Source organism: Meleagris gallopavo, chromosome 1, assembly GCF_000146605.3.
Source record: "Meleagris gallopavo isolate NT-WF06-2002-E0010 breed Aviagen turkey brand Nicholas breeding stock chromosome 1, Turkey_5.1, whole genome shotgun sequence".
In the NCBI taxonomy this organism is placed as follows: Eukaryota; Metazoa; Chordata; class Aves; order Galliformes; family Phasianidae; genus Meleagris; species Meleagris gallopavo.
In genome coordinates, this window is record NC_015011.2 from 127,137,287 (window position 1) to 127,150,233 (window position 12,947).

The window sequence follows — 12,947 nt, forward strand, 5'->3', positions numbered from 1 at the left end:
CACATGACTGTACTGAAGCTTGCAGTGAAATTACAGAGACGTTAATGCTTTAAACTGTGCTATTGACTGTTCTTCACAGGATGTAGATGAAGCCAGGTTTTATTATAAGCATACTGCTAAAACTCTGTACAGAAATTGGGTTTTGAAGTGAGTTAACAGAAAGTGATTGTTTATAGGTTTTGAAGATATATTTTTTTTCTTTTTTCTCCCCTTACAGCTGCCCCTGCAAACATTTTACTTGCTCAGCCAGTCTATTTGCTTCAGTTTTCTTATCTCAGTGTTTTTTCATTAGCATTACTTAGAGATGATGCAAATTTCTGTTTGCGTCGTTTCAGTCTGTTGTTTCTTTACTACTACAGAAAACTTGTCAGGGTTATAAGGGGATGTATGAACGCCTGCACTTCCTTTTAGTACCCAGACATGAGAAAAAATAGAGAGTGGCAGTATAAAGCACCCAGTGACTCAAAATTAAGTTTTTGCTGGCAGAGAATTTGCAGTAGTGAGGAAAAAATATCTCCCTGTGCTTTGGTGCAGTGAAAAAATTCCAAAAACTGAAAAGGAGGAAATAGTGCAGGGCTCAAAATGTATGGAAATGCAATGTTCTTTCTGCTTCATTGTTATAAAGCTTTTTTTTGTTTGTTTTATTTTGTTTCTTATTAAAAAGTCTTGGTTCAAAGCTTAGTTGTACTCAAGACAATACATAATCACAGCTGTTACTTTTGCAGCGGGGCACTAACATAGTGGTGAGTAACAGGATGTAAGGGCTATACAAGAAGAATGCCCTTCCATTTCCAGACATACATTTGTAATGAGAAGAAAATTCAAAGCTTGGTTTTTTTCTTTTTTTTTTAATTTTGAAGACAAGCCAGCAGCAGCATGGGCACATTTTCGGTAGTCATCTCATGGTAAGAACAATGGAAACAGCCTAGAAAAGCTGAGAGAAAAGTTTAATCATCATTTGGACCAAAGAGAGATATAAATTAATACTTAAATTATTGGGAACTTTTAAAGAAACACCTTTTTCAAAGTATGAGGTAATTTTCAAGACAGACAATTTTTCAAGGGAAAGCTTTGCACCAGAAATATCACAACCTGTTTCGTAACTGCACTAAATAAGTATTATCTTCAAATAGGTTTTTGTAAAAGCAGACAAATTTGACAACTTATGTCTTACAAGGATAACCAAACATAGCCATGTGTTTAAGGAGATGAACAACAATCTGTCTCCAGCCAAAGCTATCCCTTCCAATGTATTATATTAACCTGCTAGTTTAAACTGCTTCACTTGACCCCTGCTGATATATCTCGAGTACAATGTTAAATTTGGCACTCACAGTGCTCAAGAGACCCGAGGAGCTGGAATGTCAACAAGTGAATAGAAATGTGTTTCTCTCATTGCTCAAGACCTTTGAAAGGATAAAGTGCATGACAACAGAGCTGACTTCTGAAAGAAGTGGATGTGAGGAAGGAGAATACTTTACCTTCAGTTCCTGGGAAAGACGTCGCATTTAATATCTTCAGTGCAGGTACGTTTAGTTCACCTGAAAATGCAAAGAGGAAGAAAAGACAACATGAAAGGAGAAGGGAAGGACAAGCCAGTCCTGTTATCCTGCTTGAGAGGTCAGAAAGCAGGGTGGAGGAAATAAAACCATAGGACTCCAAGTTTGATTTTGTAATCCTTTGAAGGATTTTGGAGGCACTGCAATAGAGCAGTGCTAGGCTTTACATGGATCTGCACAGAATTAACTGGATAGGCAGCCCAGAGAAGGCAGAGGCTATGTTGTGTCACTGTTTAAAGAATAAAGACTTTGTACTCTGTCTGCAATTTGTGTGAAAACTCAGTGGCGGTCCCGCTCACTGCTCCTGGCAGACATCCCAGTGGCTTCTGCATCCAGAACTGGGGGGAAGGGAGATGGAGAGCAAACACCATAAATCCACTCCCACTTCCTCCCACACACATCTCCGGGGATCAGGCTGTTTAGCGAACCAAAGAACAAGAAGGAATTCCAGAGCAGGAAGAATAATTTGTTCTCCATGTTGTTAAAAGGAGCTGGTTGTTTTTGTTAGACTTGATGTTTATTGTGGCTTACTGGAAATTGCTATCTGCCGTTTTCTTGGATTTCTGTAAGTTCAGCAGTACAAGAAGTTTCAACAGTAAGTTGCTGTGATTCCTAGAGGATGGTGTTTTTTAGAGTTATGGATTACGGGTTTGTTTTGTTTTTTTTTTAACAGCTAAGGAAACTTGACAAGCCTTCAGCCCAAGTACAGTGTTTGTTGCACTCACGGTGATGTCAGTGGGAGCACAACTTTCAGAAGGAATCAGTCTCTAACAGGAAAAGCTGAATATACATATTTAAATTGATTTTTTTTTTAAAAAAAAAAAAGGTATTTCTTCTAGCCCTTCAATAGGGACACTGTTTGAAAAATGGCATGCAATAAATCAAGGAGCAACACTTTTTATTGTGCCACAGCCAGTGGTATTAAGACTGAAATGTCTTGCAGTGCTGCTACTCAGCTCCTCAGCTGACATCACAGTGTTGTTAACAGATTGTACCAAGTCTCTGTCTAAACATGGCTGCAACTGCTGTCAACAGTCAACTGTAGCACATGAAACTCTGGAGATGCAGTGGAAGGCAGCAGAGGTGATGCACCAGCTTGGAAAACTTCTCAACACCCATAGGAGTGAAAGAGAAGGAAGGGTAGCAAAACAAGGATTTCTCATAGTCTGGATATTTCATATTTTGATCACCTTTCACAGTGAAGAAACTAATATTTTTAATTTAATTCAGTGTACAGCAGAGAGATGAAGTTTGCCAGTACCAGAGCAACCGATTTATCCTGTGTATCTGGATGGTTCTTTACACAGTTCTTGTGCAACATTTTCTGGAGATTTCTTGCTTGCATCTATTCACAAGCAAAAAGAGAGCATTTCCCAAGCCATTTTTTGTCCAACTAGAGCAACTAGCTCTACCTTTTATTTCAGCAAGCATAAGAAATTGCTTCCACTTACAAAGTGTGCCTTGAAAAGAAAAAAACTGTATATTTAGAAACAGAGAGGTTATTTTTAGGCTTTAAAGTCCAAGGTGAATTCATAGAGTTGGCAGGTAGAAAAATGGGGCTGTTAAACTTATAAATGGCATTAAATTTGGAAGTTCTTTATCATAATGTTATTTATGTTTCTGGACAGTTTTTAGTAACATTCAGATAGAAGCACCTCCCTAAAGGCAGTAGATGGCATCCAAACCTAAGAGTGTCAGTCATTCCCTAAGAATTGCACAGTAATTATTAGTTCCCAGGCTGGCTTTTATTTGAGGCATATTTTGCAATTTCTAAGCTCAGTAAGGATTAGTTTATTTTCCTGAAGTTAAAATACAGTTTGATGTTACATAAAGAGTGAGGCACTAGATTTACATATCACTGCCTCCTGTTTCACTTAATAGAAACCCATCATTTCAGTGAAGACCAGCAGTTTTGTGCCTATATTTAGTAACCAGTATCTTTAACACCAGTTTAAAGTATTTAGTCTTCTTGCCAAACATGAGTCTCCCTGAAGTTAATGGCAGCTGAAAGCAGGCTGGATCCTGTAACGCTGCATGCTGAGCAGTGTCCTCAGAAGTGCTTTCTCCTACATTGCAGGATCTGATCATGAGGGCTCTGCGAATAGACGTTCAGAAAGTTGGAGACTGCATTGTCAAGCCCTAGTGCACTGCATTCTTGTTGTAGTCAGCCACAGGCAGTGGCAATATGATTGTGATAATACAGGGTAGTTAATAAGCAGCTTCACAGACAAGATCACCAGAGCTTCTGGGCTCTCATTTTTTTTAATTTTACATATTTTTTAATTTTATGTATTTTTTCCTTTTTTTTTTTAATTTTCTTTTACCAGAATCGTATGACAAATGATGTGCCTTTTTCATATAACGGGAAGCCATGAAGTTTACCAGGGAAGACAGTGGTAAGAAAATGTATGCACTGGAGATCTTTCTTGTATTTTTAAACGTTGCGCATAAGAAAATGCAAACAGATCTCTAAAAAATAAAAATTGTTGAGAATCTAAGGGCAGTTAATATGAATTTAGAACTAGATCTTCTCATAGAACCATAGAATGGCTTGGGTTGGAAGGGGCGTCAACAATCATCAAGGCTCATCAAGTTCCAATGCCCCTGCCGAGGCAGCGCTGCCAGCCACTAGATCAAGTACTAGACCAGGCTGCCCAGGGCTTCATCCAGCCTGGCCCTGAACACCTCTAGGGATGGGGCATCCATAAACTCTCCGGGCAGCTGTTCCAGCACCTCACCATCTCTCTATAAAAAAAAATCCCCCTGACATCTAACCCAAATCTCCCTTCCCTTAGTTTAAAACCATTCCCCTTTAGAGGCCTTTAAGCCTGTTTTTGGTGGTTTTTTTTTGCTTGTTCGTCTGTTTTGTTTTGTTTTGTTTGTTTTTTTTATAGAAGACAGAGGTTTAGGAGCATAAGTATTATATTACATTTAATATAGATTTATCACATTGTGCTATTTCTTAATGAACTAGTAGTTAGTAGATATATTCTAGTACATGTACTTTACTTAAGGTGAACTACCTCTCACAAACACACTGAGCAGCTAAGGTATGTGCTGAGATAGTCTTCTAGGAAGATACCCCAAGGTTAAGCTCACTGCTGCAACTTTGATTCTGCAGATGGTACATAAAACGTGGTGCTGTTTGTAGCACTGTGCTACAAACATGGATACAGTACTCAAGCTATTGCCATTTTAACCAGTTGCATGGCAAAATTTCTGTGCAAATGAAATAAAAAAATACTGGTTTCAGAAAATATTCAGGAGCTCCATCTGCAGGCAGTATTTGGTAGCTCTTTGCATCTGGACAATATTGATACTTTAATAATTAAAAGTACATTATAAAGCTTGCAAACATTTTTGTTCTCTTTCCATTTTAATTTTAACTTCAGGAGCTGCCTACATATTTGGCTCATTTTATGTTTGTTTCTAAGAACCTGTGTATCAAGTCCTCCAAAACCCAACTTTTTACTGATACTGGCTGATGATCTTGGTATTGGAGATGTGGGTTGTTACGGCAATGATACTATTAGGTAAGAATTCTACAAAATAAATTACCCCATCCTGGTAGATTTCAGTGGGAAAAAAACAAACAAACACAGTGACGGCAGTATTAGAAAATTTCTTATTAACAGACCAGTTTATCTAGATACACTTCTTTCCAAAGCATGTTTAAAGTACATGTTCTACAGTAATTCCTACTGGAATAAAAATTACACAAGCATGCTTGAGTGACTTTCATGGACTTCTAATTTTCAGTATGTATAGTCAGAAATTTGTAAACATGCATGTGCCTCATATTTTTCAGATATGTGTATAGTTTGTACATATCTTCAACTCAGGCGCTGAAACATTAAGGACTGAGATCGGGATATCATACCAGCTAACTACTCTTGTTGGCTTGTTACAGGGTGACACCTCAATCTATAATGCGCTCTATTTATCCCTACTGCAGTTTTCAGTCTGGATAGATCTTGATTGATAAAATGATTGTGTATATTTATCCCGTGTCTTTCCTCATCTACTACAGTCTTGCAACTTGAGCACCTCATGTCTGTTAGTGGTATTTTTTTCGCTGTGCTTCATGAGCTTGTGATAAGAAGTAGAACTGAATTACCTTTTCTTTTTACATCAATAAGAATACTTATTGAGATTATTTTTCTTTTTAGGACACCTCACATTGATGGTCTGGCAAAGGAAGGAGTGAGACTTACTCAGCACATTGCTGCAGCTGCTGTCTGTACTCCCAGCAGGTCAGCCTTCCTGACTGGCAGATATCCCATCAGATCAGGTTGGTCCTCTTATAGTTCACTGCAGTTTGTCTAGCCATTGTTGCTATTAAAAATCCCTTTAAACAAACCATTGTAAAACTGGTTAATCTAAGGCTTTGGGACCTCAGTGACATGGGCAGAAATAAAGATGACTAGATTTACTGATTGATTTCCATGGGAAAATCCCCACATAAAGTACATTTCATGTGGTTAGATGGCAACACAGGAATGAATGAAAATCAAAACAAGCACCAAAGGTATAAACAAAGAAAACAGTAAAGTGTAAGCACTGAATGTAGTATTAAAATTTATATTAAGCAAAGTATTTTGATTATCCTAATGAACATTTTCATAATGAAATCTGTCAGTGTATGAAATAGTTCTCAATGATAAAACAGGTTTAATTCAGCCATTTAAAGTGAAGACAGAAAACCACTCACATTATCTCCCAGTAATCATGAGGATAGCTTGTCTGATCTGACTCTAACTTGCTAAAGGAGCTATAGCTTTGTGGATAAATGTTTTGGGTTCTTTTTTAGTTTTTGGTTGTTTTTAGTAGTTTGTTTGTTTGTTAGCTTTGCTTTTTTTTCTTTTTTTCTTTTTTCTTTTTTTTCCCTCAGCTCCTTTTTAGTATCTTACTGTGGTAGAACTTTGCCTAATATCCTAACATAGGCATCTTAATGCTACTTTCAACACTCTAACTGAAGCATCTGCATTGGACTAGCAGATATAACAGAAAACTTGGAAGGGATATCCTTCTGAGGGGTCAACCAGAATACCTTAGGGCATGCTGAATGTATAATAACAAGGTACCAGGCTTTGGCAGCTGAATCTCATTCATTAGAAAGAACAATATGAAAAAACTGAAAAATCTGAATTCATAGAATCACAGAATGGCCTGGGCTGAAAAGGACCACAATGATCATCTAGTTTCAACCCCCCTGCTGTGTGCAGAGTTGCCAACCACCAGACCAGGCTGCCCAGAGCCACATCCAGCCTGGCCTTGAAAGCCTCCAGGGATGGGGCATCCACAGCTTCCTTGGGCAACCTGTTCCAGTGTGTCACCACCCTCTGAGTGAAAAACTTCCTCCTAATATCTAACCTAAACCTCCACTGTCCCAGTTTAAGACCAATCCGCCCTGTCCAATCACTATCCACCCTTGTAAACAGCTGTTCCCATTCCTGTTTAAATGCTCTCTGAATTCTGGCTTGCTTTATTTTAAAAATTGCATCTCCTCTCCAGGCATGGCATCCAGCACAGAACGGCGCATTCTTTTTTGGAACGGGTGTTCTGGTGGACTCCCACCAAATGAAACTACTTTTGCCAGAGTGCTGCACCAGCAAGGATATTCTACAGCACTTGTGGGTATGAGACACAGAAACTTGCTATCTAATGTTATTCAAGTGAGACTGCTTCTGTAAATGTTTTTCTTTGTCAAAATATATCCAGGATCAGATAAACCAAAGTTTTTTGTATGGAAAACTTTAAAAATCAATAGGGTTTTTCAAATTCCACTCACAACTCAATCCCAGTAGTGTCAACACAATATATGTAATAGTTCAAAAATAGAGTATATGTATGTAATACATAGATGCACATAGCAAAGAGAAATTATTGCAGAGGAGGATATCTTTTTTGCCCAGTACAGTTTGCTTTAGAAGAACCAATATTCAGACAGAGCAAAAATATGTTGTCTGACAGTTGGTACCCAGACTCTACTTAATTCTTAATTCTAACTGATGGCTAGATTTTCTGTTACTTACTCATCCTTTTTATCATACAGAATAAAAATGCCTTAATTTTCTTCTGCTGAGACAAAATAGCTGGAAGAGTTCTATTGCCTCCAGGGGGTTTTGGATCAGAATCTATGTTCAAGAAAGAAAATTCTATTAACTGTTTGCTAATTTTTCCTGAACAGTGATTATATGATGTGTCCTTCAAGCACCTCTCAATTTTATACTCTTCTAGGTAGTCAGAGGTATTGTGTGCTTAAATGTAATAACTGTGATTTTCATGCCTCTACTCGGATCCAGCACAATGAAGTGTCATTCATTTCCTAAACTGAAATGAGTCTCAGTGATGTACAGGTTTCACACAAGCTTGTGCAAATGGAAGATCTTTCCCTAGCTTGTTGCAGTCTGATATAGTTTGTTCTATAAAATACACTCATATACAGGAGCACTGAGCTTATTAGCAGCTCTCTGATGTTATTTGTCTGGTTAATAGGCCCAAAGCCCATGGTTATAGGCTGTGTCCTTCAATGTCACGATAATTACACTGCTCTGTAAAATGACTTCATTGTTTCATTATCAGGGCATGACATATTCTGATATGTCCAACTGTACTGGATAATTAGAGTGGACTATTTTGCTACTCGTTTTAGGAGAGCTAGTTTGTACAACTTATTCCTGAACTTTGTTTTTGAATTTGAAGGTCAGATTGAAATTATGTGTAAATTAGTTCGTATTTTTTGCACTTAGTTGTTTCTTTTGCCACAAGGGATTCTCCCCACCAGGCCACACATTAATGAAAGTCTACTTTATCATACAATTAGCCTTAAATATTGCAACCATATCAGCACTTAGAGAGGTGTCTGAGCTGGACTGTTACCTATGTGGAATTCTGTCAGTTAAGTGAAGAAAAAGAGCTATTCTCTCAGATATGGTGCCAGGAGAGCCTGTCTTATTCCAACTAGCTCCTTCCTTGGTTACACTTTAACTGAGGAATGCAGCCAACCTTTCATAAACAAAGACAGACGAGAGAAATTATGTTGGTTTTAATACTTCTGTTTTGTATTTCCAGGGAAGTGGCATTTGGGTGTGAACTGCAAATCCCACCGTGATCACTGCCACCACCCTTTAAATCATGGCTTTGAATATTTTTATGGCATGCCTTTTACTATTTTGAATGAGTGTCAAGGCACTGATGACCCTGAACTGGCCAAGTCTTTGCAAGATACTTATTGGCTTTATACACAGATAATCTTCCTAGCAGTGTTTACACTTTTGTTTGGAAAACTTACCTGCTTATTCTCAGTAAAATGGAAAATAATAGTATGTGTGACCATCTTTGGTCTCCTGTATTTCCTTTCCTGGTTCTCCAGCTATGGATTCACCAAGTACTGGAACTGTATTGTGATGAGAAACCATGAAATCACAGAACAACCAATGAATCTAGAAAAAACTACTTCTAATATGCTGAAGGAGGCAGTTTCATTTATTGAAAGGTAACCAACAAAAACAGTATCACCTCTTAAGGTTTTTTTAAATAATATAATTCCTTTGTCATACACTACTGGGTTACTCAGCTGACACACTGAACTATCTGCTCCTAGTGTTGGCCAGCAGCAATTTGCTGTTTTCTGGCATCCATGTAATGTCAGCACCCAACTGCTATCCTTCATCTTTTATATAGCTCAGGAAAAGGAAGATGATTTTGTTGCGTTTTTGATTTGTTCACAATTGAGTCCTAGCCAAGGACTGGGCCAGCAAGCAGTAGGAACAGAAAAAAGGATCTTAGCCTGCTGAATGAACTCCCATGTGAAGTCCCATAAGTTAATGTTTTGCAAGCAGGAGACTGATACCGAGATTTGTTTTGTTTTACCAAAGTGTCTTTCATTTAAAATGCTACCAGCTAGAGTTAAACTAACTGCTAAGTTCTTAGCAGTATTCGTGTGGCAAGTTTGGACATATCCCTGAATAAGATGGTATTATTTCCCTGAGGACTTGTTTGAAGATTTTTTTTGGTGTTGTTTTTAAGGGGAAATGAAGTGAGAGAAATCTCTTGTGCATAACTCTGAACACAGACAAGCTTAGGTTCCTTAGATATCCTGCTTTACTTCTAGCTGCCAGTGCTAAAGGGATGCAGTTCCCTTCTGGGTGCAGTATCATATCTGCTGGTTTCACATGTATGTCTGAGATACTCAGTGACACCAATATTTAGGTTTAAGCAAGTGAATCCTATTCTCCTTCCACACTAAATAACACATGAGTGTGTTATTTAGAATCATAGAATGGCCTGGGTTGATTTCATGCTTTACATGTATCTAATTTGGAACCAGAAAAAAGACCCATTACTATTTTAGTCTTTCTACAGAACCAAAATCTTTGAAGGGTGTTTTAATCCCCTGTCTTCCAAAGCCTCAAAAGATATCAAAAGCAGCAAGATATCAAAATCTGATTTATTTATTTTTTCTAGTGAGATAGTCACTACCATGCCGCTATTATATTTTGTTCAGAGTGGTAGTTTGCAGAGAGATGACTACTCTTTTTTTCTCTTATTTCAGAAACAAGCACAGACCATTTCTTCTCTTTTTTTCCTTCTTACATGTTCACACCCCACTCATTACCACAAAGGAGTTTCTGGGAAGAAGCAGGCATGGCCTGTATGGAGATAATGTAGAGGAAATGGACTGGATGGTGGGTAAGTCGTGATCTCGAAGGAAATAATTCATTTAAATATGGAAGATGACAGAACTCGCTATTTATATATGACAAAAAATCTTGCCTTGCATATATAGTTAGCTCCAAATGTAGCCATTTCATTACAAATCCTCTTTTCTTCTTCTTGGTGGGAATGTGGAAACTTTTCCTATTTTTAATCGACACACTTCAGTGTTGCAGTGCAAAATCATAGAATCGTAAAATCATTTGAGTTGGAAGGTCATCTAGTCCAATTGCCCTGCAATGAACAGGGACATCTACAGCTAGACCAGGGCACTCAGAGCCAGGTTTAGCCTGACCTTGAATGTCTCCAGGGACAGGATATCCACCAACTCTTTTGGCAATCATTTCCCCTTTTTCTGTCATAACAGACTTTCCTAAGGAGTTTGTCCCCTTCTTTCTTACTTCCCCTGTTTAGATATGGAAAGATCACTATTAGGTCTCCCCAGAGCCATCTCTTCTCCAGGCAGAACAGCCCCAGCTCTCAACCTGTCCTCACAGCAGAGATGTTCCATCCCTCATCTGGACACTCTCAAAACAGGTCTATGTCTCTCCTGTACTGAGAACTCCACATCTGAATGCAGTATTTCATGTAAAGTCTCACCAGTGCAGAGCAGAGGGGCAGGATCACGTTCCTCAACTTACTGGCTGTGCTTCTTTTGATACAGTCCAGGATACAGTTGTCTTTCTGGGCTGTGAGGATATACTGCTGACTCACGTCCAGCTTGCCATCCACCAGTATCTACAAGTCCTTTTTGGCAGGGTTGTGCCCTATCTTTACAATCCTCAGCTTGCACCTCATGTGGAGGGTTACTGTGATCCAGATGCAAGACCCTGCACTTAGATTTGTTGAACCTCATGAAGTTCTCCTGGGCTCACTGCTCAAGTCCATCTAGGTTTCCCGGATGAAGTCAGATAATCAAATATTACAGAGTCATAGAATCACCAAGGTTGGAAAAGACCTCTAAGATCATCCAGTCCAACCGTCCATCTACCATCAGTATAACCTCACTAAACCAAGTCTCTCAGTACAATATCTAAACTTTTCTTGAACATTTCCAGGGACATTGACTCCACCACCTCTCCAGGCAGCCCATTCCAGTGCCTGACTACTCTTTCAGAGAAGAAATTTTTCTTAATATTCAATGTGAACCTTCCCTGGAGCAACTTGAAGCCGTTCCCTCTCGTCCTATTGCTAGTTATGTGGAAGAAGCCGACCCTCACCTCATCACAACCTCTTTTCAGGTTGTTGTAAAAGAGCTATAAAGTCTCCCTTGAGCCTCCTCTTCCCTAGACCAAGCAATCCCAGCTCCCTCAGCTACTTCTCATAAGAGTTGTGCTCCAGACCTCTCACCAGCTTCGCTGCCCTTCTCTGAACACACTCCTGAGCCTCAATGTCTTTCCTGTAGTGAGGGACCCAAAACTGTGTATAGTATTCAATGTGTGACCTCACCAGAGTTGAGTACTAGGGGACGATCACTTCTCTGCTCCTGCTAGCAACAGTATTTACTAGCCAGAATGCCATTGGCCTTCTTGGCTACCTGGCACAATACTGGCTCATATTCAGCCAAATGTCAACCAGCACCACCAGGTCCATTTCTTTCAGCCACATTGCCCTGAAATGCTACAAGCCTGTAGCATTGCCTGGGGTTGCCTGCCAAAGTGCAGGACCAAGCACTTGGTCTTGTTGAACTTCCTCTCACTGGCCTCAGCTGTGCGATCCACCCTGTCCAGATCCCTCTGAAAGGCTTTCCTATCCTAAAGCAGATCAACGCTTTCCCCCAGCTTAGTGTCACCTGCAGACTCATTGAGGGTGCATTCAATCCCCACATCCAGGTCATCAACAAAGATATTCAACAGCACAGGCCCAATATTGACCCCTGGGGAACACCTCGTGACTGGTCACCAGTTAGATTTAACTCCATTCACTACCATGCTCTGGGCCCAGCCAACCAGCCAGTTCTTTACCCAGCAAAGAGTGTACCGGTCCAAGTCACAGGCTGCCAGCTTCTTCAGGAGAATACTGTGGGAGACAATATCAAGACTTGGCTAAAGTTTAGGTAGAGTATGTCAACAGCCTTTCCCTCATCCACTAGGCAGGTCACTTAATCATAGAAGAAGATCAGGTTGGTCAAGCAGGACCTGCCTTTCATCAACTCATGCTGTCTGGGCCTGATCCCATGGTTGTCCCACACATGCCTAGTAATCTCACTGAAGATGATCTGCTTCATTACCTTATCTGGCACTGAGGCCAGGCTGACAGGCCTGTAGTTCCCTGGATCCTCCTTATAACCCCTTTTGTAGAGTCACGCTGGCAAGCTTCCAATCCCCTGGGACCTCTCCGGTTGACCAGGAATCCTGACAGGCAATGGAAAGCAGTTTGGTAATCACCACTGTCAGCTCAATCAGCACTCTTGGGCAGATTCCATCTGTCCCCAGTCCAGGCAGAGTAATAGGTCTCTGTTTACTCCAGAATAATGGGAAGTTTATTCTGCTCCCCCTCCGAGACTTCCATGTCAGGTGGTAGGGTACCCCAAATATAATTGGTCTAACTTTTAAAGACAGATGTAAAGAAGGCATTGAGAACTTCAGCCTTTTTCTTATCTTCAGTGGTCACACTGCCCCCCACATCCAGTAAAGGATGGAGATTCTCCCTAGCTCTTCTCTTACTTTA

The 12,947-nt window shown here is 39.8% G+C and overlaps 1 protein-coding gene and 1 long non-coding RNA gene across 8 annotated transcripts; one reads left to right on the plus strand and one right to left on the minus strand.

The window, feature by feature from the left end:
• Window positions 1-853: 853 nt before the first annotated feature.
• Window positions 854-1,765, minus strand: LOC109370958. The gene is made up of 2 exons (XR_002121549.2): window positions 1,482-1,765; window positions 854-934 (listed from the first exon to the last, which is right to left on the minus strand). It is a non-coding gene; the product is annotated as an uncharacterized LOC109370958 (long non-coding RNA).
• On the plus strand, window positions 1,401-10,282 carry LOC100546634 (arylsulfatase D-like). 7 transcript variants are annotated; one of them, XM_010727364.3, is made up of 7 exons: window positions 1,401-1,526; window positions 3,887-3,965; window positions 4,952-5,092; window positions 5,729-5,850; window positions 7,074-7,196; window positions 8,634-9,057; window positions 10,117-10,282. In XM_010727364.3, exons 2-7 carry the CDS (start codon window positions 3,931-3,933, stop codon window positions 10,262-10,264), a joined length of 993 nt encoding a protein of 330 aa, XP_010725666.1. In that variant the 5' UTR covers window positions 1,401-1,526; window positions 3,887-3,930; the 3' UTR covers window positions 10,265-10,282. The 7 variants fall into 7 exon arrangements, with proteins under 7 accessions (XP_010725666.1, XP_010725647.1, XP_010725653.1 ...); XM_010727345.3 differs by having other exon boundaries at window positions 3,887-3,955; XM_010727351.3 differs by lacking the exon at window positions 1,401-1,526 and adding an exon at window positions 1,770-2,154.
• The last annotated feature ends 2,665 nt before the right edge of the window (window positions 10,283-12,947 follow it).